The following is a 25,853-nucleotide window of genomic DNA, read 5'->3' on the forward strand; positions in this document are numbered from 1 at the left end:
GGGGGGTTGTTAGTTTGCGTTACTTATGATGGGGCGTTCCGGGGGGAGGGGAAGGTGAGGGGAGGGGGAGGTCTGCGGAGATACTAACCCCAGGACCGTAGAGCGGCTTGTTCCATGGTGGGCTGGTGTGCTTGCGGTGGTGTGAGATCAAAGGAGGGACGGTTAAATTATGATGAAGGAAGCTTCCAACAAGTTTGATTGCGGGATGATGATGTCGACGGGGACATGAGATAAGATGAGGGGAAAGAGGTGGGTGAGTGGAAAGTGAGTTGAGTCAGTTTACTTATCGGTGACAGCATTGGGGAGGGAATGCGGAGACATCCCAGAAAGCGGCGGCGGCGGCGGCCTGGAGGGCGGTGAGTATTGTCCGGCAGACTCCCGGCAGATCCGGGCGGTCAATCGCTGAATCAGCGGTTGCTGCAGAAACGGGGCGGGAACGTCAAACAAGGCGGCGAAGGGCAATCGAAGCTGAGCGGGCGGGATTTCCCCAGCGCGGGAAGGGGAAGGCCAGCCAGCAGTCACTCAGGGCAGTCCTCGATTAATTGTTGTCCCCCCTCGATCTATCGATCCTCTACATCCACATCCACACCACACCCACACCAACACCACACCCACCCCAGTCACCCTTGCATCTGCTTGCAGCCGTGGACTCTCGTTAATAAAATATACGGGTTGTGTCTGGTTCTTGCAGATGCCATTCCACTTTCTGTGATCCTTCTTTTCCTTTCCTTTCTTTTCCCGTACTGCCCTGTCCGCCTTGCAGACTCTGTTGCGGCCTTCCCGCGGCAAATCCTGACAGGTGAAAGGCGCATTGTCGCCGCAGATCTTATATGACGGTGGATCGCGAGTTCGCTCCAAGGCGATCGGCTCCGTCAAGTGGGTTGCGCGTGAAATCGCAATCGCTCTAAAGCAAACTTCATACCCGGCGCTTGCACATCACCCGATCCACCTGGGCTTGGGCGGACCATCTCATTCGCAATGGCCGTCGATACCAGCTACCTGACCACCCAGGTCAACACTATTGTGTCGGAACTACATGGTATATACGATGACATCGGTGTTCCGAGCCATGAGCGCGACGCGCGTGAGGCAGAGGTTCGTTGGCCCCCATCCGCATCAATCCTCCCTACGGTGATCGTTTGCGACTGACATGACCGAACCCCCCTTTCAGCTCTTCAGTGCTTTGTCGGAAACGCTGAACAACCACCTCAAACTCGTGGACACGTAAGTAATACACACTGCGCGATGAGAAATGAATCAATTCAATTCACCCTGTTGTTTTTGCCAAGAACGGGCGGCTAAATCTTCGACTACAATCAGTGAGAAGAAGGAGATGGAGGAAGAGGCGCAGCGACTCATCACCGCCATTCAACATATGGAACACTCCCTGGTGGATGAGAAGGCCAATGGACAGTACAAGCTCGATCACAATGCCTTGCGCGTCAGCTACCCGCTCAACCGTTGTTTGGCGTTCCTGCGCGAGGAGCACGGCGCGTTGAGCAAATTACACAAGGAGCGTTTCGAGCAAGTGAGGAGTAAGTTTGCTTTGTTGTTCTTCGCGCGCGAGAGTAGGAGATCCGTCGGACTGACTGGTGCAAAAAGAATTGGTAGAGGCCCTTGAATCCTACGCGTCGCATCTCGAAGCAACATTTGTCACCATCGAATTGCCGCCGACAGCACCTGGAACCACGATTTCGCCGAGCTTCGATCTTTCCCCGTCCTATGTCACCGCCCTGGACGACGAGTTTACGAGAGTCTACGAAGAATATCATCGACGCTTGGAATTCGTCAAGACCACTTGCGAGGAGATAATCAAACTGTGGGCTGAGCTTGGCACCCCCCAAGTGCAGACCGACACGAACATCGTCAAATATTATCGGGAGGCGCCTGAGCAACTCGGTCTTCACGAGTCGGATCTGAACAACCTGAGGGCGAAACGCGAGAAGCTGCTGGAAGAGAAGAGAGGTCGGGAGCGCAAGCTAAAGGACCTAAGGACCGCGGTGGAAGCACTCTGGGAACGATTCGGCATTGAGGAGGGCGATCGCAAGGAATTCCTCGCTGCCAACCGTGGTTGTGGGCTTCGCACTATCAACGAGTTTGAGGAAGAATTGGGTCGTCTCAACGAACTCAAGAGCCAGAACCTGCACCTCTTCGTTGAGGATGCCCGGGTCCGGTTGCAGGAGCTATGGGATGCGCTATACTTCTCGGAAGAGGAGATGATCGATTTCACCCCTGCCTTTTCCGACGTGTTCAGTGATGCTCTCCTTGAGGCCCATGAAGGCGAGATCGCGAGACTGGAGACCCTGAAGGCACAGCGTGCGCCAGCTTTGGCACTCATTGACAAGCACCGGAGCCTCTTGGCGGAACGCGAGGCTCTGGCTATTTCCAGTCAAGATGCTTCTCGTCTCATGGCGCGTGGCGCGAAGGGGGAAAGACGCGATCCAGGCAAGCTGTTGAGAGAAGAGAAGATGCGAAAGCGAATCGCCAAAGAATTGCCGAAGGTCGAGGTTGATCTCCGGAAAGAGCTGGAGAAGTGGGAAGAAGATTACGGCCGGCCGTTCCTCATCCACGGAGAGAGATATCTGGACGAGCTCACCCCAGTCGTTGCCAAACCTCCTCCACGATCCAAGACTCCCTCCGCTGCCCCGGCTAGTGCTACCAAGCGGAGCACTGGCCAGATGCAGCCACCATCGCGCCCTGCGAGCGTGATGAGAGGGGCCCCACCCCCACGCTCCACAAGCAAGACCCCCACTGGAAACCGCCCTCCAACAAAGTACAACACCATCGGCCCTTCGCGAGCGCCTTCCAGAGCGGGTACTAAGTCTCCCTCCAAGATCCCAGCCCGAGTTCCACTTGGGAACATGCCTCTTGGAAACAATTCCCCCAATCGTCGCGCAGTTCCTGGCGCCTATTCCTCGAGCACAATCAACGGCAAAATCCCAGCACCTCGCCCGCCTCCACCCAGAATGCGGGCCTTGACTGGCGGTGAATCGCGAGAGGAGCGCATGTCCTATCTCTTCGACCCTCCACGGAGCGCTAGCGCGTTGTCGAATACCTTTGTCCGGCCGGTCAGCCCTGAAGACGTATACGATGACCGCAACCAGCGTTCTTTCGTCAGCTCGTCGGCGTTCTCTCAGCGGTCCACTGGATTCTCTCGATCATCGCATTCATCGGCCTCGTCGTTATCCTCCTCCATGCAAGGGTTCCCTAAAGCCAATCCCTATCTGCAGCGCGCAGCCCCGCCCCCCGCTCCAGCCCCCCGACAAGTGTCTAGTACGTCGACCGTCATTACGGCAACTACCGGATCGGAGAATTGGGAAACCTTTGACTCTGGTGATGAGTCGGAGGCCGATGCTAGCGATGTCTATTACGCTAAACTCCGTGCGGCTCACGGGAAACGCCTGCTGGCCCCCGAAGAAACTCCCATTCTTTCGCTCGGAGGGAAGAAAGCCAAAGGCATTCGAAGTGTCAGCCCTGACGAGCCTGCTGACATCCAGCATAGACAGATGATGCATGCAGGTGGAAGCGACAATGAGTGGACAGATGATATGGAGCCATACTGAAGCATCAAGGGGCCCATCGCTTGCCCCACCTACTCGACACCCTCATCTTGAGCCAACAACACGGCCACGGGTTCTTCTGATATTTACCTGTTCCCCTGCCGATCCACCCCGGCAGTCTCTCGCTTGAGCTTCCATGCCCTTTCCTCAGGCAACGTAATAAAGTGCTGCTCAACGCCCCTAATCTTCTTTGTTGAAATTCTTCGAGATTATACCACGCCGTTATGCTGTTGATGCGTTCTGTTTGCTTCAGCCTTTTGCACTTCACTTGTTGTGGTGTCCAGATCATCTGCGATGCCCATCGACCGACCCACTTCACTGCGTGATCGAGGTCCCAGCCCAGTACAATCCATTTACTACACAACGAACGACATGACTTGGATGCCGTCACGAGTTGCACCCCTACGTGTTGCACTCCTCAAAAAGCTCTCTATCACATTTGGAGCCAAATCACTCGACTTCTTGTACTATGGTTATGTTATCTTCTGTTTGAATACTGCTGCAGCTACCTTCCCTTACAGGACATAGTCGATATTGGGGGTGTCTTTCCTTTGTGAGACTACATAGCATCCCAGTGACGTCCTCATGATGATCACTGCAACTGTCTATGGGGGATTTTGCTTGTCTTATACTTGCGAGCTCTGTCCCTCTCTCTGTTTACTACCTTCTTGGTGTGGCTGTCTTGCTTTGTATGTGATATCGTGTACACGTCGCCTGACATGCAGCCCGCTTTTTTCTCCTTTGTGTCGTTTCTGATTTGGTTCTAATATCAGCCCTGCGCCACTGGTTTAACTAGCTTTTTAGTCTGTGATTCAATACATTCATACTTGAATTTGTTTTGAAGTCTATGGCAGAGAAAGAATTAGCCCCGCGGGGAAGTTTCTAATTGGTTAAAGCTACTGTGGTTCCGCGGTATAACGGATTTGCAGGATATTCGCAATGGTTTTCCAAGTTGTGATAGCGATGATCCACAGTCTTTTTGCATTGTGTCTAGCTGTTTCTAGTTGTCGAGACTAATTGGAGGTCACACCACTCCACTCCTTGCCCACCAGTACAGTATACCAAGCCAATTGAGAATAACCATCATCAAACATAGTAGTGAAGTTACACTTCTCGAGATATGCTCAAAGGATGCTAGATAGCAGCACAAGCGGAAATAACCGCTACGCAAGGTGAGACCTACCGGCCAACCCAACTGGTGGCGAAGAGGTGCAATTGATAAAAACCCAATCCGCAATCCTGTTTACATATTAACAATTTGTGATAATCCCCAAGCGGATCGAATTCGGTCGATATACTCGGCGAGGGGCGATCGCTATCTCGAAGAAACTCAATGGCCCACCGTTTCTGGGTATGTAGAAATCGACTCGACTTTTAGTGGTCCTTGGCCGTTCGCTGATGGGTTTTATGCTAGCCAGTCAACGCCCGTCCACCTTGCGGAATACTGTAGAATTGTCCGTAGAACTCGTCTTGATGCTGAGCTTCCAGGGGCTACTCAAGGCGATCGATCACCATCTCAGAGAAATTCGATGGCCCACCGTTTCTGGGAATGTCGAAGTCAACTTGATCTTTACTGATCCTTGGCCGTTCGCTGATGGGTTTTATGCTAGCCAGTCAGTCAGTTCCCGTCCACTTTGAGGAATTTTGTAGTATTGTCCGTAGAACTCGTCTTGGTATTGAGCTTCCAGCAGCCTGTCTGGCCTGTGATGCGATCGAGATGTAACTTATCTGCCGTCATGGGCATGCTTCAAGTTGACCTTTTCTTTTCCTGTCAAAAGAGTCTTTTTCCCAGTAGAATTCATTGAGCTGTAATCTCGTCAAACTCGTCTGGGAAAGGAAAGCGTTGCGGCTGTGGTCGTGTTCCTAGCATACGAACCACCCCAACCAAGATTCCGGGAGCTGGCTTGTTATTACTTTCTTCGCCAATATTGCAGAAGTAAAATTTTTGGAGGATCGTGTTGTTCTCCGACGCTCTGGCGCAGACGAGCTTTGGATGACGCGATGGTTTATGCTTGTTGAGTGCCTGCAGGAATGCCAATCTATCTAGGATGGGGTTAGTTCTCAGACAAGACATAATACAGACGAAACACTCACAGTCCATGCGGCAAGGTCATGTAGGCGTGACGGAAGCACATTGATATCCTATCCTTCGATCTTTCACGGTGTATGCAGCCCGTTCGTGTAGCGTAACTCCATAGCGGGAGTAGATTTGGCGATTCTTGTATCCTTTGATTCGGATCTCGCGTGATAAACTCTTGGCTTGGCTTGAGGAGTCGAGTCTTGTATACTAGATTGATAGAGAAATTGTTCAATTGATAGCTGCGTATTGTAAACGGAGCCGCTTTTCTGGAAAAGCTTTGTCATATGGGAATGAATCCAGGATATCGAACATTGTGGTTGGCTTCTCTGATTTGATAGGAGGATGGAAGATTGTTTGGAGAGAGGAAGAAAAGAAGATAGAGCCCTGGAAAGGTGGCTCTTTTCTTTTATGTGTATAGATAGGATTTCACATTCCCCCATATACGTTCACTGATTTTGTATACATCAATATGGAATCTTGAATGGAGTCTACAGGGGACGGACATATTCACCTAAAAGCCAGAGGATTCAATGAATGTGCTTGTTAGGCGCGGAGCTTTACTATCCGAAAGGGCGAAGGACTTGCATTGACAGGTTAATGGATAGACCAGGTATTCTTTGTATGAGTAAGGAGTAGTCGGTCTGAAGAACTATACATACGTACTTGTGGTTGTGGTGGTTGGTGGTTCATGCTGTGGGGCTTCCCCGGGAGATCCACACGGTCGACCCTACGGAGTACCCGCTATACAATTCTGCTCAACTCGGGCTTCGATTCTCGTACTCGGGTTTGGGTTTTCCTGGAGGGTGCTCAGTGAGGGGAGGGCGTAGAAGTATAAACAGCAAAAAGACAGCAAAAAGGGCAGATAGTATACATCTACATACAGCGACATGCACATGTCTGGTCTACTACCTGTCTATCATACACATACACATACACATACACATACACACACACACGCACACGCATACAGCACGTGCATTCCCTGACCGCGTTGAACCCAGTCTTCGACGAGGGAGGGTATCTCGGTACTGTTCAAGCCCATGGCTCATCTCCTATCCTTTCGTCCAGCAACCCCTAGACCTACCACAGAGGAATGAGAATCAAGAACTCTTGGGCGCAAGCGACCCCATCCACGAACTATCCTTGGGCTCAGTCGCCGCTGTCGCTGCCGCTGCCGACTCCTGCGGCCCCTTATACCGCTTCACCCCACGGTTCGGGACCAACTCCAGCGTCAGGTCCTTGGCATCCTGCAACCGCCGCACCGTCTCCTCCCGTCCCAGCACGACCATCGTCTCCGGGATCCCGGGGCCCGGTGCTCCGCCGGACAGCGCCCACCTCAGGTAATGGTACAGTTCCTTCTTGAAAAACTTGTCCGCTGCTTTGCGGGCGGCCTCGTTTTCTGGTTGCTGGTGCTGGTGCTGCTCTTCTGAGATAATGGCGGACGACCCATCGTAGGCGGCGATATTGGCACGGTGGGTGTCGAGCGTCCAGTGGCTGGGGGGCACAAGAGTGAAAGCCGTGGCGGCCGTGTGGAGGGCGGAGAGCGGAATCGCGGCGGCGGTGGGCGGGTAGGTCGCCGACGGGGAGGAGGCGGGCGTATAAGACGGGCGGGTCAGGGTCGCGGCCGGTTGGAAGAAGGTGGAGTTGCGCGCGAGGAAGTCTTCCGGTTTGGTGTAGGATTTGGCGTCCGCTTGGAGGAGTGGGGTGATGTAGGATGTGAGGGAGCGGGTTTGGAGGATGGGAGCGCTATGGATTGTAAGTGGTTTGTTTGTTTGATGATGGAGGGTGAGAGGCAAGACGTACAGTTGCTCTGGAGGGTAGGTGGCTTCGACGGCCGTGGTGAGTTTCTGCACCATCTCTTGGAATTCTGCGCTCTCCGGGGCGGAGGCGAAGCGCTGCGCGTGCGCTTTCTGGAGGAACCAGAGCTTTTCGAAGGCAACGACAGTGTTGCCGCGGGTGATTTTGAGGTTGAACTGGTTTGCGGGGTCTAGGGTTAGCTTGATGTGCTGCGTACTGGTGGGATGAAAATCTTTAGGACAAGACTTACGAGTTGTTCTAGTTCTTCGAGGCTGAAGATATCGGATTTTTGAGCGTGTGACCATCCCAGAAGGGCGGCGAAATTTACGAGAGTCGCGGCGAAGACGCTTTGCGTGTCTTTGAAGAAGCTGAGATCGATGTCCGCATTGCGCTTGCTGAGCTTCTGGCCGGATCGGTCCACGAGGAGAGGCACATGTCCGAAGTGAGGCGGGGTCCATTGGAAGGCGTTGTAGAGAGAAACGTGCATCGGGGTCGAAGCCATCCATTCCTTGTAGTTCCTCCATTAGATTTTGCTTCGAGCTGGCAATGCGGGCCGCGTAGCTTACCGTGCCACGAATAACATGCGTGATCTTCATGAGGTGATCGTCCACCACGTTTGCCAAGTGATATGTCGGGTGCCCATCTGACTTGAGCAGGATGGGATCATCGTACACCCGCTCGATGAGGTCCAGCTTGTTGGTCGGCCGGTTCTGTCCCGTCTTGCCGTAGACCAGGTCCTGAAACATGGGGTATCCTTCCACCTTCAGCCGGATAACATGCGCCTCGCCCTTAGATGCCTTTTCTGCGGACTCCTCAGCGGAGATTTCAGCGCATTTCCGGTCGTATCCCGGCGCAAGTCCTGTTTCGCTGCGATGCCGTGCGTGCGCGTCCAGTCGTTCTGCAGAGCAGAAGCAGCGATATGCGTGGCCGTTATCGACCAACTCGTGGGCGTGCTTGCGATAGGTTTCGGTTCGTTCGGACTGCGACGGGCCAAGAGCGTTAGCTTCCACTTTGAAAAAGGCACATCAATTTGCAGACTCACCTGTCTGTAAGGACCGTATGGGCCCCCAACGATCGGACCTATTGCGACCCGCTTTCTGTCAGTATGCATCGCATGACAGCGCGACATACAATACACAAGTGCTGACCTTCGTCCCAATGTAACCCCGCCCAGCGAAGATCATCGTAAAGCCTCTGCTCGGCCCCCGGAATCGTACGTTTCTATATGACATCCATCGTTCAGCCCACAGGTCTCACGATTGCCGAGTTGTTTGAGCCTCGAACCTGGTCGGTATCTTCAATGCGAAGCAAGAATTGGCCGCCGGTGCGCTTGGCCAGCAAGTAGTTGAATAATGCCGTTCGCAGGGATCCGAGATGAAGATAACCAGTGGGCGACGGCGCGAAACGAGTTCTAGCAGGGCCGTCGGGGAGATTGGTCTTCTTGTTGTTGCCCATGCGGAGTTTGGAGCTGGGCGCGGCGGCGACGGAGGAGTAGCCGGCGCGACATTGCGTGCAGATCCATGTCTGGCGGGCCCGGAGGCTGGAGATCGGTCGTCGCAGCATCATGGCCAAGAGCTGTCAAAATGCCCCACGATCACAGGGGGCACGCAATGAACAAACAAAGCAATAGGGAAAGATGTGGGGAGGAGATGCGAATCAGTAAGAAGCTCGGCGGAGGTGAAATTAAATCCGACCGCAAAAAAGGCGGACGCGGAAATGCCGGACATGTGATTGGCCTCATCCAGCGGCAATAAATTATTATCACAAGCTTTACTTTTGCCGTTGTTTTTCCCTTCTCGCTTGCGCAGTCTTATCCCCCCAGAGACAAGATTTCCTTCCCCCGGCGTGTCGTTTCTTGCTCGGTGTCGTCGTTGAACTGTTCTCTGCTTGAATTTTACTCTCTCATTTTCATCCAACTGATACCCCAGTCTTTGTGTTTCTGCTTTGTTCGTCACTCGGGATTCTTACCCGTCACCGCCTGCCAGTATGTTATCCAGGAAATTTTCATCGATTTGAAATCGCTATGCTGACATGCTGCAGTGTCTTCTAAGGTTGAGATTGATCTCTATGGTATAGTACCTAAGCTACTCGAGATACGACGGGAAAATATCGGCCAGCGACTAATCTTTCCGTGCTTTTGCAGAGGTCCTCGAAATTTCCAGCTCCGCAAGCAAAGAAGAAATCCGCAAGGCGTACCGCAAGGTGAGACAGGATGTCAAATGTCATTGTGCACAACTAGCTCTGACAACTTATCTCGTCATGACTTAGGCCGCGCTTGCCAACCACCCGGACAAGGTTCCCGAAGCCGAGCGAGAAGCCGCAGAGGTCCGCTTCAAGGCCGTCCAGGAGGCCTACGATATCCTCTACGATGAAGACAAGCGCCACCTCTACGACACCCATGGCATGAGTGCGTTTAACGGTTCTGGTGAGCCGGGGATGGGACCAGGCGGTCCGGATCTCGATGACATCCTTGCGCAGATGTTCGGTGGGATGGGCGGCATGCCTGGCGGCATGCCCGGCGGACCTCAGGCGCGCAAGCCCCGCCGGAGTGCGAATGAGGAGCAGAAGTATGAGGTCAGCTTGGAGGATCTCTACAAGGGCAAGACGGTCAAGTTCTCGAGCACCAAGAACGTCATCTGTTCTTTGTGTCGGGGCAAGGGTGGCAAGGAGCGCGCTACGGCCAAGAAGTGCGCCACTTGCGACGGACACGGTATGCGTGCCTTTTTGTGTTCATGCAGGGTCATCCTGAGCTAATTGCTGTGTGCTGTAGGTGTTAAGCAGATCCTGAGACCCATGGGCCAATTCCTTTCTCCTACCATGGTGACCTGCTCTACGTGTAAGGGACAGGGCGAGTTCTTCAGCGACAAGGACAAATGCAAGAAGTGCAAGGGCCAGAAGACGACCGAAGCGAAGAAGTTGTTGGAGATCTACATCCCTCGCGGGGCGAGGTAAGCACGTGTGTCTGGACTGCTCGGGAACGATGGCTAATGTTTACGTCTAGGGAGGGCGACAAGATCATCCTGGAAGGCGAGGCTGATGAGGTGCCGGGTCAAGAACCCGGAGATATCATCTTCCACTTGGTCGAGGAGGAGCACCCGGTGTTCAAGAGAGCCGGTCCCGATTTGACAGCAGAGATCGATGTCACGTTGGCCGAGGCCCTGACCGGTTTCTCCCGCGTGGTGATCAAGCATCTCGATGGTCGTGGAATCGAACTCAAGCACCCCAAGGTTCCTGGACAAGTGCTTTCCCCCAACCAGGTCTTGAAGGTCCCTGGCGAAGGAATGCCGATCAAGCGCGGCGACGCTCGTGGTGATCTGTACCTGATCGTCAACATCAAATTCCCCGATGAGACGTGGAAGCCTACGCCGGCGGTTCTGGAGCAGCTCAGAGAGATGCTACCTAAGCCGGATGCCCCCATTCCCGTCGAAACGGTGGATGAGGTCGAGTATGATCCCAAGGGAAACATTGAGGACTTCGGAGCTCATGACCCCGAGGGCGGATCGGCCTGGGAGGACGACGACGAGGAGGGCGAGACTGCGCAATGCACGACCCAGTAGTGGAGGCATTTTTTCACGTTCTTTGTTTTCTATTGTTATTCTTGCGTTTTTGTTGGACCTCGATACCTATTTAGTTGGGTCCATCTCATGGTGATAGACTTGCTGGTTATGTTAGATCCGGCTCCACTCTGGCATCATGGGCGTTACAGGATTGACCTCCCATGAACGGATGAATGAAAAAGAACAACTTGATGATTTCAACTAGACAAGATGTTTTTGTTTTGGAGGGGTGCGTTATGATGGTGCGTCATAGGCAGGGGGGGGGGGGGGAAGCCCACTCTCTCCTCTCTCCGCGGGGAAAGCGTGGGATGTCATCTAGTCAGTCAGTAGTGGTTAACGTTACAACTCAGCGCAACTGTCTCACTCTCTCGTCCGAGACTAGACCACGCCACTCTGTGCGTGTGGGAATTTCCCTCCCCCGCGGCACCGGTACTGAAGAACAAAATCACTCGAAAGAAGCAACAGCAGAGCCTTTCAGTCTCCCCAGTCACCACCCTCAGCTAGAGCATGGAGCGTGGAGCGTGGAGCGTGAACGTGAACGAAGCTGGAGAGTCCGGCGACTCCAACGTAACCCCCACCCTCTCTGATCCGCCCAGAATCCGGGATAGCGTGGGGTAGCCAAACAGAAGGGAAAATCAATGATGGAAAACCAAACCCGGAACCGAAAGCCACGCGATCGGGGTTTCCAGCTTGGAAGTTCCCCAAATTCCACCTCTTCTTTTCTGGTTCTCTAATCTTGTCAGGCTGTCTCTTGGGACTGATCATCAATTAGAGATTTAAAAGGTAACCATTCCCCCCCGGATACAAACCCGGACATTTTTCCTTTTGTTCTCCTCTTCCGAAAGTCCAGCCGATTTTCCACCCCCGCACTCGGGTTGGCTTATCTACGTACTGCGAGTACAACTGTAACTTGCTGTCCGTCTACGACTCGGAGGTTCTGGCCCGAGGGCATTCGGCACTGGCAATTCGGGGTCTCTCCGATTTGAGTCACGGGTGAGTCTTGGCGGGGCTTCCTACTAGATATACCGTGTCTATGTCTATATAAACTAGACGCGGACGTACAGTAATTACTGATCGGCAGAAGTTCTAGTCTCATATACTAATCCGCCTTTCGCATTTCACATCCCCAAAAGATGCCGTGCGGGTCCCAAGCGGCCTGCGAAGGTTGCTCCTGCAGCGCCAGCAATGGCACCCCCGCACCTGTCAACATCGAGGACTGCGAGTCCGAGCTGCTGGCGCTTCGCAAGCGAACCATGGAGCTGGAGAAGACGTTAGCGACGATGACCAAGGGCGGTGGTGGTGGTGCGGGCGGCCCCAAGCGGGGTCGGAGACTGCGCTCCGCGGACTGGTTCCGGTGCGAAGAGGACCCGGGCATGATGGCGCTATACATCGAGCGCTATCTCAACTACGGGATGACTCGCGAAGAGTTGATGTCTGGCAAGCCCATCATTGGCATTGCGCAGACGGGGTCGGACTTGGCCCCGTGCAATCGGCACCACCTGGAACTCGCGAAGCGGGTTCGGGAGGGGATCAGATCGGCGGGGGGCATTGCGTTTGAGTTTCCCACCCACCCCATCCAGGAGACGAGTCGACGCCCCACGGCGTGCATTGATCGCAATCTGTCGTATCTGAGCCTCGTGGAGGTCCTGCATGGGTATTTCTTGGATGGGGTGGTGATGCTCACGGGCTGTGACAAGACGACCCCCGCGTGCTTGATGGCGGCTGCTACTGTGGTATGTTCATCACTTCCGTGATGGCGCATGGGGAGAATGGTATTGTGCTGACGCTGCTGAAGAATATACCAGCAATCTGTATGAATGTCGGCCCCATGCTCAATGGGTATGTCAAGAACGAGCTGGCGGGTTCGGGCATGGTGGTCTGGAAGGGCAGGGAGAAGTATGCCGCCGGGGAGATCAACACAGAACAATTTGTGGACTATATCTCTCGAGGGTACGTTGTGGATGTTCCTATATGTGATCGCTTCTCACCATATGTGCAACAGAACACCGTCCGCCGGACACTGCAACACAATGGGCACGGCGTCGACGATGAACGCCTTGGCTGAAGCCTTGGGTATGGCGCTGCCTGGCTCAGCCGCCATTCCTGCTCCTTATCGCGAGCGAAGCCAATGCGCATATGAGACTGGCGTCCGAATAGTAGAGATGGTTCATTCCGATCGCAAACCGAGCGACATCATGACGAGGGAAGCTTTTGAAAATGTGATAGCGGTGAACACGGCCATTGGTGGTAGCACCAATGCTCCCATCCACATCAACGCCATTGCGAAACACATAGGGGTTGACCTTTCCCTTGATGACTGGGATCGTCTAGGGTTCCATATCCCCCTCCTCCTGAACATGCAGCCTGCGGGGGAGCTGCTGGGCGAAGAATATTACCGTGCAGGCGGACTGCCCGCGATCATGGCCGAACTGCTGGACGCAGGGAAGCTGAACGCAGAAGCCATCACATGCAATGGTCATACAGTAGCGGAGAATGTGCGGGGGAAACACACCTGGGACCGTCGGACGATCCGGGCTTATGACGAACCGATTCTTCAAGATGCCGGGTTTCTCCACCTGCAGGGTACGCTGTTCGAGTCGGCCATCATGAAGACCTGTGTGATATCGGATCAATTCAGGAAGAGCTTCCTGGAGAACCCCGCCGACCCCAATGCTTTTGAGGGGGCGGTGGTGGTATTCGACGGACCCGAAGACTACCATCATCGGCTGGAAGACCCTGCAACCCCCATAACCGACAAGAGTATTCTGGTGATGCGCGGGGCTGGACCGCTCGGTTACCCCGGTGCAGCAGAGGTGGTCAACATGCATCCTCCGGGGAACCTTTTGCGACAAGGAGTCAAATCGCTCCCTTGCATTGGCGACGGGCGACAATCGGGTACCTCCGGATCTCCATCGATTCTGAACGCGAGCCCCGAGGCAGCTGCAGGGGGGAATCTGGCCATCCTGAAGGATGGCGATCGGCTGCGTGTTGACCTCAACCAACGCCGCGTAGATATTCTCGTTTCAGCCGAGGAAATGCAAAGACGTCGGGACGAACTCGAGGCCAACGGAGGATACGGGGTACCGGAAAGTCAGACTCCATGGCAAGAGTTATTCCGCAAAGAGACGGGGCAGCTGAACGAAGGGATGGTTCTTCGCGGAGCAGTCAAGTTTCAACGGTTGGCCCAGCGTTATGGGGCACCGAGACATAACCATTGATGAAATGACGCCACAACTGAAGAAAGCGAAATGATTAATCTCGCAAGATGATGATTCTTGGTCTAGTCCTGCTTGTATGGAATGTGCGCACTGGCTTTACTTCTGGTCAAGTGATGTAGACCTCAGTCTTGGCCAGTAATTCCCCTCTTGGAATATGGTCCATAGGATGGGGAAGTGTAGGCAGTTGCATATGCAGCCTTAATAGAAAAAAATAGGGCTGACTGGCTGGTTGTGTAAATGGAAGGGACTGGAACCTCGAACATTGATCACTCAGCTTGATTTCAGGCCCCAAGCCAGGAAAACAATTATAGTAAGGAGCCTCCTTACTTCCTTCTCTGCATCCAACGTGGGATTCACATTTTCCAAAGTTCACACAGCACAGCCCCTCCTCCAATCCTCCCTCCTTCCTTTCTCCTTCAATCCTCGTGTCAGGATCCGAGGCTGATGACAGCATCGCATGTTCTGATCTGTGCGACCTGCACCTCTCGGCGAAAGAGCCTCTTGTCTCGCTCCTCGGTCTCTCATTCGACTCGCCCGCATAATCCACCGACAGACACCCACCACAGCCCACAATCTCCCAAACTAAGTTCTGACACACACCCATCCAATTCGAGTCAAAGGTGTAAAAATCAGGAAAAAGGAGAAGCTGGAAAAGGTCCGAGCCAACTCCGCAAACCTCGGTTATCATCGCCTCGTTGTCAAGTCAACTGCAGATGTCTGTTCGTTCAACATCATCATCATCATCATCATCACCACCACCACCCATGACCGCGCCCGGACCTGATCAAGATAACCAGGATTTCTGTGATTGATGCGACATGATAGCATAGCCGCCGCCCACTCATAATCCCTGGTGTCATGTTGCCAAGATGGCTCATTCACCGATTTCTTTCGACATCTTATACGCTTTTCTCCGAGAATGGCCGATCTGATAGGACGGCTTGCATAAAAGGCCTGCACAGATAGGTCCGATTGCTTGTGATTTCATCCGTCCATCAGTCGACTAGACAGCCAGTTGTCTAGTGCATGGGAGGTGGTGCTTCAAGAAAAATTTGTCCGGGTCAAGGGAGCTGTAGACTAGGTAGGGGGTGGGGATCGAGACCCTCCGCCAAAGAATGAGGGCCAGAGGGTTTTCACTCTGGAGCCTGTGATTTCTTGTCGCAAAAGCTAAAGTGAAGTGTGTTCACTAAGTTTACGGGGCCCCTTCGGGTGACATAGCATGATGACGCTGATGATCGAGGGCTCCTGAAGGTCGGTGATGGATTGAGTTATCGCCATATGGTCTAGCTATCATGTCACTCCTTCGTCTACTCGAATAGGTTGTGGTGGTGATACGGTTTACTAATCCCAAGGCTGAGTAACCAGTGTACAGCCTCCCAAACAGATCACCGATGAGAATGAGATGGGTTGACACCTTCATGAGCCCGATACGAAGTTATCCACCCACTGGGTCGTCTTTCGCATCTCCACCGCACACGCGGGCACACACACAGAGCACCTCGGCCCCCTTTAGACCACCATTCATTACCACCACCACCATTATGTGGACGACATGCTGACTTGTCCTATCTCACATCGGGACAATCTCCCCGGGTCTGAGGTATAGATAGAGAATTTTAAACACACACCAGAACCACCACCGAAGTTGCAGCAGAAAACTTTAATAACCCAAACCGGTCCAGCAACAGTTCAGTGGGCCTGGTGGGTCTCGGGAGTCTCCCGCGTCGTTTTTTTCTCAGTGGGCAAAATCTGCTGTTGCCCTGGAAGGTTCCCTAACTTGACGATGGTCTCGCCCCCGTGCCTTTCGAAGAGTTTTCCTTGGGTTTCGATGCTTGGTGTCCAATCTCCACTTGGCAAATTCTTGAATCCAGAGAGTCAACAATTGCAGAGTGGAATTCGGGGCTGACCTCAGACCGCCCCCCAGGCATCCACTCACAGTCTCACACCATCACACATCTCGCTCTTCCCCCTCTCCTTGGAAAAAAAAGCCACACTTCTCGGCGCACTCGCCCTTAATTCTTTTTTGATTTGATTATTCTTTATATTCATCATCCTTCCCTTCCTGCATAGGAACTTCCTGCATCCTTCCGGGCATGCTGATCTTGCTGTTTCCATCCAGTCAGATGCGAGATTGCTAGCATGCGGTTCTAAGAAGCACTAGCAAACATCCAGCTGGGCGTCCGCCATACATCAGTCGATCGCTGCATCTCACTGCGCGTCTGCTCTTAGGTCATTTCACGGCCCCTCTCGCTGCTCTTGACCTGTCGATCCCGTTTCATTGCCAATAAAACCCGCCCCCAAACTCGACTCAATCCCGAGTCCGGACTTCCGCGACTCTCTCTGAAGATAAAAAAGAAAAAAGCAACCCATCTTGTCCTACACACGTCAGGCCTAGATCTTCTACAGGCACTGTGCATTCATACCTACTATCACACACCGCATCCTTACAGCCTGTCGACAATCAGCCCAGTCGACGAATCCGACCCCTTTCTTGAGGCACTCAAGAACATTTGCAATCATCATTGATTGCTGTCCACCTTCTACCCCTTGGGTTTTCCTTCAACTTCGGATTCTCTTGTTTCTGTCTCTTTAAATCACTATGCACCTCGCTCAATAACCCGGCGTTGCTCTTCGCAACTTTCTCTCGTCTTTCCACTTGACTTTCTTCGCCAGCAAGCAAGCGCGCTATATTGATTGTCTTCCTTACCGCTTCTCATCATTATCCCTGATCACTATATCTACTTTCAGTCGGCCCTTGGTCTCTCATCCGTCACAATGGCGCCCAACCTCTTTATCTGTCTACGCAAAGCATTCTGTCCCGTGTATTGGTTTCAGCGCGGAGAGCGCATCCACGGGTCTATCCACAAGGAGGAACACTGGGAGAGCCCTGTTCCTGGTATCTACAAGTACATCCCTGGTCGGGGATGGCACCTCATCCTCAAGGATGGCAATGAGCACGAGGAGAAACTGCCGGTGCCCCTTGTTTACTGCCGCATCCTGCACCGATACATTTTCGAACACGAGATGGAGGAGCGCTGTCGCTGGCACTCGGTGACTATCCATGAGGGAGCCAAACCCGAACGACTCCTTTTCTTTCTGCTGGATGACGGCTACACCTGGGTTGCCGGCTGGGACGCCAAGGGAAAGTTCATCCCAGGTCCGTATCAGAAGTGGCACTACGACTCGGAGACGCGCACCATGCGCCGCGAACTGTTCCCCGAGAGCTCCAATGTTTCCCGTGCCAGCATCGTGCCGAACAAGTTGACCTGATCCCCAAACTCCTCGAATGAGATGATCGACCATCGCATCTAAGTCGCGTCTGCAGCTGGTCTCTACAGCGCACGCGTTGGCCGTTCACGACCGATTCAGAACGATTCTTGCTGTTTTGAGCTAGCGTTCTAGCGTTTTCTTCCATTTCGCTTTCTTGTCTGTGTTTTCTTCGTTTTGCTTCACGTGTCACGCATAAATCGCTCATGAACTTGCTGGGACGGCTCTACTACTTTGTTTTCTGGGTAGAGGCTTTCTTTCCATAGCGACGAAGGCGTTTTGGGTCAAGGTTATAGACAACCGGTTAGATGTTTCGATTTGTTTGTTAGACATCCTGTGCTTGATGATGGGATCTTCGGAATTAGCTTTGTCAAAAGATTCTGCTACGGGCAGATTGAATATAGAAGGATGGCCGTGTTGAAAGATTTCTTCTCATGTAGAGAGCTTTGTAGTATACAGTATACACAATAGTATCCAGTGTATCGGACTAGATCTGCATCCGAAGTAAAAAAAATTTGGTTGTTGCAAGCAGAGGTGAGGATCTGTATGACAGCTGCATGAGACATGTCATTCAGGATCCTTGGGGCTGGATCGGCGGTCACAGAAAAGCATGTGATAATTTGACTGTAGCGTTATCAATGATGCCACAACATACATGTACTGTACCATTTTTCATACTTTATATCCAGGATGAATTCCTTGATCCATGATCGTGTCCAATTGAATGCCCACCTCAACCCATGTGCTCTCCTATCTTCGCTACCAATGGCTGAGAAGCATTATGCCATCCTCTGAACCAGGAAATTACTAATCTTTGTTAGGTTGCTCTTACGAATTCCCCGGAGCTCTAAGCATGAGGTCGTATATGCAACCCATCCCGAATAATCCTACACTACCAACCCAGTAGACAGATACTGTAGTCGAACACATCGATGTCTATGACGAAGGAGATCTAATCTACAACCGCGCCTTCTCACCCGCCCGCTGCTGCTGCTGCTGCTGCCCCGTATTCTCCTTCTTCACCTCCTGACCGCTCTCGCCATCGTTGCTGTTGTCGTCTGCGACCAGCAACCGCTCCAACCCCCGCCGCACCACCGGATCCATCCCGCCGGCCGTCGGCCGCATCGTCTCCCGTGCCACGAAGACATGCGTATACCCGCCCACCACCTTCACGGCCGCCTCGCCTCGCCGGAACACCCCGACCTCGTAGGTCACGCTCGAGCGCCCGAGGTGGTTGACTCGTAGGCCCAGCTCCAGGGTGTCCGGGAAGGAGACGCTGGCGAAGTAGTCGCAGTTGGAGGAGATGATGAGGCCGATTTGGGGGGTTTTTGGGGGGTTTGGGGTTGAGGTTGAGGTTTGGGGGGGTTGCGTGGTGGTTTGGGTGGTGGGGGAGGTGCGCTCCTTCTCCGCGGGGTTGTTGGCGCTGAAGGGGTTCATCCCGCAGTGGGTGATGAGGTAGGTGTTGATGATCGAGTCGAAGAGCATCGTGTACACTGTATTGTTGAGGTGGGCGTACATGTCGTTGTCGTACCTGGTGGGTTGGGTTTGGTTAGTTTTGGGTTGGCTAGAGAGGGGGGAGCTTAGGGGCTGGGGAAGGAGAGGGATGTACCATCTTGTTTGGTGGGTTTGGTGGAAGAGGTAGTCGCTGCGCGTGCGGCGCTTTTTGGCTGCGGTGGTGGTTGTGGTGGTGGTGGTGGGTGGCATTGTTATGTGGTTGAGTTAGGGGACAGGGGGAAGGGGGTTTTGGGAGGATTTCTTGCTGGAGTTTTGTTATGGGTGATGGGAGCGTATAGGCTGAGTTCGTCGGGTTGATTCAGATCAGGAAATAGTCTGCGATTGAATCTGGAGTAGACTTTAGGTTGATGCGAATGCGGAGGGCGGAGGATGTAAATGGGTTTATGATTCCTCCCGGGGATGTGGGGCAGTTTGTGATGAAGCTCAGGGGACCTTGGCTGGTTATGTCGGTTGCCTACAGTATACTGTAGTTCTTGTTCTGCCGTTCGATGCTTGAGGTGTATTCTCTAGAGAAAGTTTTCATCTGATTGAGGATATCTTTGCCCTCGCAACAGGAGAAGAGTGTTGTGCTTGCAACTTGGGACCCAGATAACATCTCGAGATGGAAATGCCGAGGTACGGTTTTGAGACTAACCACAAGTGGCTTAGCTCATGTGATAAGTGGCCGCAGACACCTTGTTTATCAGGTGTTAGATATGCCAGTATATCCAAGCTCTGTCCTCCTTCCTCTGGTTGTTCACCTAGCTGCACCTTCCTCAACCAGCGAACATTAGCATCGAGACTCAAGATGGCTCGTCTCCATTTCTTGTTTTGGAACTTCTTACCACCAACATCTACACGCTGCATGATACCAAGGTCGAATCTATCTATCAAATCCATGAATACCCCGATTCAGGCTGGTCAATAGCACAAACGATTATCTACAGTCCTTGGCTGCATCCTGTTTCATTCGATAACCAGTGGAGATCCTCTCCTTGTTAGCTTCACAATGAAGGTTTTTAACCCGAGAGCCTACATGATAGGCCTACTCTATACCATCCTAGCACACAACTTTGTCGCTGCGCTCGGGCTGGCAAATATCACGACCGAACTTGGTCTTCGGCTCTCTCCAGGTGCACGAATCATTCTCCCGAATAGTCCAGACTTTGCAAATGCCACCTACAGATGGTCTACCTTTGCTGAGCCTCGTCTCAGTGTTGTCGTTGAGATCGCCACAGAGGAGGATGCTGCGGAAACAGTATGCTCCATGCCTGTCTTAAATACTTGTTTTACTGAGAGTATACCAGGTCAAATACGCCAATGAACAAAAGTTTCCTTTCATCGCTATCGGTGGTGGTCATGGTGTAACGACTAGCTTGGCAAATCTCCATTATGGCATTGAGATATGGCTCCATAGACTCAACTGGACCATCATTTCGGAGGACGGTGATACGGCTACTATAGGTGGCGGTATCATTGCTGGTAATCTCATCCAGGCCTTGTGGCAAAAGGGGAAGTATGCAGGTATGTGCCTTACACACACTCAGTGCATGCTATGTTGCTCATGGATACACACAGTAACTGGCTCGTGTGAATGCACTAGCTACCTTGGTCCGCTCCTTGGAGCCGGCCACGCTGTCCTACAAGGGAAATATGGCTATGCCATGGATCAACTTGTCTCATTGCATCTTGTGACTGCAGATGGAGAGCTCCTTGATGTGTCAGCCTCCGACCCCGATCCTGACCTGTTTTGGGCCTTGCAGGGCGCTGGCCATAACTTCGGAATCGTCACTTCGGTAACTACGAAGATCCACGATATCCCCGACCAAGGTCTTTGGGCTCATGAGGACTACTTCTACGGCCGTGATAGCATTGAGAATCTTTTTGAGACATGGAACCAACTCCTTCCACGTCAACCTCCTACTGTGGCGATTGTTGGCTTTATCTTGCGAAATGCCAGCATGGATGCCGTGAATGTAAGCTGAACACGTCAGCAAGAATATGCCATTAACATGCTGATCAGTGGATAGCCAGTGGTAGTACTCTCTCTCATGCAGGAAAACGTCTCTCGTGTCGATCCCATCTACACCGAGCCCTTCCGCAATGCGAATCCTATCTCTGTCTCCTCCGGCTTCGGGACATACAGGGATATACCAAGGTGGTTACGATTCGATTTCAACAATCCCGTATATTGTACTACCAGGAATGTTTCCGCGCTGCATTTTCCGGTCGGTCTCCGTAGATGGAATATAACGACGCAGCGCATGGTGTATGATGCTTTTGCAGCGATTACTGCGGGCAACTCCTCGTTCAATGCTTCCGAGTTTCTGCTCGAGGGCTTCCCAGTGCAAGGCGTCAAAGCCGTCCCAGAAGACTCTACGGCATACCCTTGGAGGGGCGACAATCTCATTGCATATCCCCTTCTCAGGTACTATACAAACATGAGCCTAGATCATACGGCCATTGAGGTCGGCGAAGGATTTCGGCGAAAGCTTCTCGAGGGCAGCGGCTCGGAAGAATTGCACTCATACGTTAACTATGCTCTTGGCGACGAGTCACCAGAACAGATTTATGGCTATGAGGAGTGGCGATTGGACAAGTTGAAAGAGCTGAAGAAGAAGTATGATCCGGAGAGGCGGTTCAGCTTTTATGAGCCTATTCCTATCTGAGTGTTCTTTAGAAGGGTTGTTTTCTCTTCGATGACCTAACCATGACCTGTGTTGGGTACTATTATGACTAGATATCAATACTGTATTCATAGTCTACCTAGGGTTAAGTATTGATGGGGGAAAAGTTTTTATATGATGAATATGCTCTCGTACGCAGGCGACTGGCCGTTAAGGTGATGCAGAGTCTGGCCGTAACTGAATCCAAGCTTGATGTTGACCAGATCGTTTTGACGGGTGGCTGGTGTTTGTGGCACAGGAACCCGCAAGGGAGAGCGGGAGGATATATTATCGACCCACCGGCCTCTTTGTTGTCGTAGTGGCATTGTCGCACAGCGTCTTGAGGTTAATTTGACCCTAGCAAGGAGGGAAGACCTGGTCTGGTCTCTGCACAAAGCCTTTCCGCAAGTATTGCATGGCTGGTGTTACCGTGGAGATCATGGTATAATCCAGGCTAGACAGGAAAGGACAATGGCGTCACTTGAACTTGGAGTTGACCTCCCTGGAATGAATGGCTGGGTAGACTTCGGAGTAGATCACCACCACCGCGTCATATTCTAGCTACTAATCAACTTTCAGATTGCTAGAGCCTCAACCCGACTTGTCGTAGTGTGTGCTGTCGTGGATGAATCCGATCACCAGGGGGCCTGACCGGGGGAAGAAATGGAGCTGACTGGCCAGACTAACCAACGGAGACTAACCACACTAATTCAACCCCTCGATCCACACGTGTTGTTTTAAAGTGTTGATCGCTGCTCATAAAACAATGGAGTAAGCAGACAGGGAAGAGAATCAGTCAGGCACACAGCATGGAAGAATGACAAAAGTCAATGACTCGGTGTTATTCTGGAGGGACAACCCATGTTATTACTGAAGACATTCAAGATCCAAGACATTGAGGAACCCTTTGCATACAATAAACACGACTATTGACACTTAAATATCCACCTATTCCCCTCCCCACCGCTTCCCGCAAACCCTTTCATACCTCCCCTCCCCTCTTATACGGACTGTGCTGCTGCTGCTGCTATTGTTGTTATTCTTAGTTCTCATCGTTTCTGGCTCCTCCGACCTCTCTTTTCTTCCCCCCTACCGACTGAATTACCCAGCCAAGTCACTTCTTTGCCCCCTCTTGATCGGTCTTTCTCCTGCTTGGCGTTTTCTTCTTCTAGCCGTCTTTCAATCTTCTATTTATACTCTTGTTCTGTGTTCCATTTTCTCCTACCGCTAGGTTTCACGCCGACCCCCAAGTCTAAACTTCCGCCTCCTGCAACACGGTCCGACGTCCTTTCATTTCCGCAACTTAGTTTCCACGATTTGTCTCCTGAAGTTGCTGTTCATATCTCGTCCTTATCGGCCAACCTCTCATGAATTACGAATATGTCGACTACGACGACCACCGCTCTGGCGTCCACCATGCTGGTCGGTACCCTGCCCACTATGACACACGCCGGAATGATGCCAGGCAAGACCTGTCCGACCTGTGGATATGACCGACTCTCCTCGGAAAGCAGACCAATCGATCAAGCACAACATCGCGTGAAGGAATTAGAAGGGCAACTTGAGTTTCTCAACGTCCAGGCGACACAAATGGGTAAGGAATCTTGCATCGCAAATACCTGCACTGGGGTTGTCTTAGCTAACTCAGCCTGTGCCCAAATCAATAGCCGAGAGAATGGCCGAATATGAAGAAGAGATTCGTCGCCTCCGCGCTCAATCCACCGCACAAAGCTCCCGCAATGGCTCCTCTATATCCTCCACCTCGTCGAACCAATACAACAGAATAACAGACCTGTCAATGTCGCCTCCTTCGTCGCAGACCTCTCCGAAGTCACATGGCCAACATAGCGGGCGCTTATCCACGCTGACCTCCCTGTTGCCCTCCCGCCGACCCGGCGCCCCGAGCGCAATCCAGCCCCAGACAATAATCTCTCCACCGCCGATCACCAGCTACGAGGAAACATTGGAACTACAAAACGCGCTCAACCGAGAACAGAGCCTGCGCAAGGCCGCCGAAACACAATTGTCGCAAGCCAGCACTGAGTTGGAGGAATTGACGGCGCAACTATTCAGCCAGGCGAATGAGATGGTCGCGCAGGAGCGCAAGGCAAGAGCGAGACTTGAGGAGCGGGTGGCGGTACTGGAGCGCCGGGATGTCGAGAAGAGGACCCGACTTGAGCGCTTAGAAAAGGCGATGGAAAGAGTCGAAAGGATCCGAGCTATGGTTGGCTAGCGATTTGCAGGATGCACACATGAGGATTGTGGACGCTCCGGACTATACCCCATTTATGTACCTGTCTTGTTCTGGGTCTCCGTCCATGCTTTCAGGCTAATACTCCCAGTCTTATACCCATACCCCTCTTCTGGTTTTATTTTTGGCGCTTGGTTACTTGGTCTGCCCTTTCGAGTTTGACATGCGATACGACCTGATGGGTCAATGGGTCACCCTGCTTATGAGTGACGATTCTGCATCGTGTTCTGGTGACAGGCGTTCTGTTTATACATCGGTATCCTTGCATAAAGCGATTGCATTATTTTGTTTATCTATGTACTCTATTGGCTTTCCGAAGGTTATACCTCCTCATGATACTCTTTCTTATGACTCTCATATGGCATCATGCAGTTCCAGGAACCCCGCGGCGGGATGCCAGGAATTAGTCTGGTTGCAGACCCACTTCAGGGTCTCCCCGTGGCTACCTACTGATCTCCATCCTGCTCTGCTGTCGTCATTTCTTCCAAGGTTCATATTTTCAGGTTTTAGAAAATTCCTCACTCACAATGTCTATCGGAGTTGCTATTATTGGCAGTGGTAAGTGATAGTCACTCTGAGATACTGCTTTGGCATCGACTGACAGAGCACTCAGGCATCTTTGCCCGGGAAGAACACTTGGTACGAAATCCATAATTCCTTCTTTCTTCAGTGAAGCTATTCGAGCTCCCAGCTGATGTCGCGATCCACAGCCCGTAGCCCGCGCCTCGCCCGATTTCACGCTCAAGGCGATTTATTCCCGCTCCCTCCAGTCAGCACAGAACCTCGCCTCTGGAGTCGAGGGAGTAGATCTATACTCGGAGGATGCCGGCACCGGCAGAAGCTACGCGGATCTCATAGCTCGGGAGGACGTGCAAGCTGTCATCATCGCGTGAGTGCTTGATCCAGAAGCATACGATATTTACTTGCCGAGCTAATCGAATGCCCGGGCAGCTTGCCGATTCTCGCCCAGCCTGAGTACATCAAGCAGGCTCTTAGCGCCGGGAAACATGTCCTGTCCGAGAAGCCCATTGCCAAGGACCTGGCCACCGCCCAGGAGCTGTTGCAGTGGTACACTGTCAACATCGACACCAGCAAGACTCTCTGGGCCGTCGCGGAGAACTACCGCTACCTGGCCAAGTTCATCCGGACCGCCGAGGAGGTCCGCAGATTGGGCGGAGTGAAGAACTTCCGCGTGAGCGTGCGCAGTCTGATCAAGACGGACTTCAAGTACTACAGTAAGAATCTCCCGTTCTACGTATGAGTCTGGATTACGAGTTGCGCGAGAATGCGGGCAGGCTGACAATGTCACACCCAGAGACGGAGTGGCGTCGGACCCCAGCCCACCAGGGCGGATTCGTCCTTGACGGCGGCATCCACCTCGTCGCGGGACTGCGGCTGATTCTCGGAGAGCAGGAGGCGCTGGCCTCGGTGTCCGCGCAATCGAGTCTCCTGCAGGAGTATCTGGCTCCCGTGGACACCGTGGACGCCGTGGCGCAGACGAAGTCCGGAGCATCGGGCGCCATCACCATGTCGTATGGCTCGGCATTCAACGACTTTGTGTTTGAGTTCGACTGCGCGCAAGGCGCGGTGACGCTGAACGGCGACCGGGTCACGGTCAAGGGGGAGAGCTTCGAGGTGCCCTTTGAGGGCCGGGGAGTGAACCACGAGGTGGCTGGGTTTGCGGCATCGATTCGGACCGGTGCGGTGCAAGCCTTGTTGCGGCCGGAACAGGCGCTGGCGGATTTGGAGGTGATGGAGGGGATCTTCACGAGCCATGGGGCGCGGGTTGACCTACGACTGCAATAGATAATAAGTTAGTCGGTGGCGAGTAGAGCAGTAGGATAGACGCATAAGGTCGGTCCAAGACAAATAAGATTAGTCATGTGCATGATAGAACGGCATCCATGGTCGGAACTAACCCGATTGAGACGGCGGCAGTCAAGGGCACGCGGGGCGAGCCCTA

General features: G+C 52.8%; 10 protein-coding genes across 10 annotated transcripts; 7 read left to right on the top strand and 3 right to left on the bottom strand.

The window, feature by feature from the left end:
* Positions 1–978: 978 nt before the first annotated feature.
* BO72DRAFT_373135 (putative microtubule associated protein (Ase1)) lies at positions 979–3,563 on the top strand (the record flags this gene model as incomplete). The annotated part of the gene is made up of 4 exons (XM_040941068.1): positions 979–1,095; positions 1,172–1,224; positions 1,321–1,535; positions 1,603–3,563. 4 exons carry the CDS (start codon positions 979–981, stop codon positions 3,561–3,563), a joined length of 2,346 nt encoding a protein of 781 aa, XP_040803556.1.
* Positions 3,564–6,569: 3,006 nt separating this feature from the next.
* BO72DRAFT_445856 (glutamate--tRNA ligase MSE1) lies at positions 6,570–9,073 on the bottom strand. Its single transcript, XM_040944156.1, has 7 exons — positions 8,722–9,073; positions 8,586–8,658; positions 8,480–8,517; positions 8,004–8,417; positions 7,688–7,945; positions 7,444–7,613; positions 6,570–7,386 (listed from the first exon to the last, which is right to left on the bottom strand). Exons 1-7 carry the CDS (start codon positions 9,001–9,003, stop codon positions 6,741–6,743), a joined length of 1,881 nt encoding a protein of 626 aa, XP_040803557.1. The 5' UTR covers positions 9,004–9,073; the 3' UTR covers positions 6,570–6,740.
* A 171-nt stretch (positions 9,074–9,244) lies between these two features.
* BO72DRAFT_445857 (putative DnaJ domain protein (Mas5)) lies at positions 9,245–11,204 on the top strand. The gene is made up of 6 exons (XM_040944157.1): positions 9,245–9,421; positions 9,478–9,507; positions 9,581–9,639; positions 9,706–10,147; positions 10,208–10,385; positions 10,439–11,204. Coding segments are annotated over exons 1-6 (1,266 nt in total). The 5' UTR covers positions 9,245–9,420; the 3' UTR covers positions 10,995–11,204.
* A 497-nt stretch (positions 11,205–11,701) lies between these two features.
* BO72DRAFT_30827 (IlvD/Edd family dehydratase) lies at positions 11,702–14,347 on the top strand. The gene is made up of 4 exons (XM_040940482.1): positions 11,702–11,777; positions 12,085–12,727; positions 12,790–12,944; positions 12,997–14,347. Exons 2-4 carry the CDS (start codon positions 12,128–12,130, stop codon positions 14,210–14,212), a joined length of 1,971 nt encoding a protein of 656 aa, XP_040803559.1. The 5' UTR covers positions 11,702–11,777; positions 12,085–12,127; the 3' UTR covers positions 14,213–14,347.
* On the bottom strand, positions 14,138–15,152 carry BO72DRAFT_30889 (uncharacterized protein). The gene has a single exon (XM_040940486.1). It carries the CDS (start codon positions 14,898–14,900, stop codon positions 14,319–14,321), a length of 582 nt encoding a protein of 193 aa, XP_040803560.1. The 5' UTR covers positions 14,901–15,152; the 3' UTR covers positions 14,138–14,318.
* Positions 15,153–16,987: 1,835 nt separating this feature from the next.
* Positions 16,988–17,482, top strand: BO72DRAFT_372602 (uncharacterized protein; the record flags this gene model as incomplete). The annotated part of the gene is made up of 1 exon (XM_040941049.1): positions 16,988–17,482. The coding sequence occupies one exon, from the start codon at positions 16,988–16,990 to the stop codon at positions 17,480–17,482; it is 495 nt and encodes a 164-aa protein (XP_040803561.1).
* An 876-nt stretch (positions 17,483–18,358) lies between these two features.
* Positions 18,359–19,546, bottom strand: BO72DRAFT_475782 (acyl-CoA thioesterase). The gene is made up of 2 exons (XM_040947351.1): positions 19,089–19,546; positions 18,359–19,010 (listed from the first exon to the last, which is right to left on the bottom strand). The coding sequence occupies exons 1-2, from the start codon at positions 19,181–19,183 to the stop codon at positions 18,437–18,439; spliced, it is 669 nt and encodes a 222-aa protein (XP_040803562.1). The 5' UTR covers positions 19,184–19,546; the 3' UTR covers positions 18,359–18,436.
* A 187-nt stretch (positions 19,547–19,733) lies between these two features.
* Positions 19,734–21,633, top strand: BO72DRAFT_399299 (FAD-binding oxidoreductase; the record flags this gene model as incomplete). Its single annotated transcript, XM_040942120.1, has 4 exons — positions 19,734–20,231; positions 20,281–20,497; positions 20,552–20,949; positions 21,004–21,633. Coding segments are annotated over exons 1-4 (1,494 nt in total), but the record flags the coding sequence as incomplete, so codon positions are not given.
* A 1,386-nt stretch (positions 21,634–23,019) lies between these two features.
* Positions 23,020–23,872, top strand: BO72DRAFT_456766 (uncharacterized protein; the record flags this gene model as incomplete). Its single annotated transcript, XM_040946294.1, has 2 exons — positions 23,020–23,233; positions 23,307–23,872. The coding sequence occupies 2 exons, from the start codon at positions 23,020–23,022 to the stop codon at positions 23,870–23,872; spliced, it is 780 nt and encodes a 259-aa protein (XP_040803564.1).
* Positions 23,873–24,337: 465 nt separating this feature from the next.
* Positions 24,338–25,790, top strand: BO72DRAFT_445863 (Gfo/Idh/MocA family protein). The gene is made up of 5 exons (XM_040944158.1): positions 24,338–24,448; positions 24,504–24,529; positions 24,601–24,779; positions 24,842–25,125; positions 25,206–25,790. The coding sequence occupies exons 1-5, from the start codon at positions 24,418–24,420 to the stop codon at positions 25,694–25,696; spliced, it is 1,011 nt and encodes a 336-aa protein (XP_040803565.1). The 5' UTR covers positions 24,338–24,417; the 3' UTR covers positions 25,697–25,790.
* Positions 25,791–25,853: the final 63 nt, after the last annotated feature.

Source organism: Aspergillus fijiensis, assembly GCF_003184825.1.
Source record: "Aspergillus fijiensis CBS 313.89 unplaced genomic scaffold BO72scaffold_12, whole genome shotgun sequence".
Lineage (NCBI taxonomy): Eukaryota > Fungi > Ascomycota > Eurotiomycetes > Eurotiales > Aspergillaceae > Aspergillus > Aspergillus fijiensis.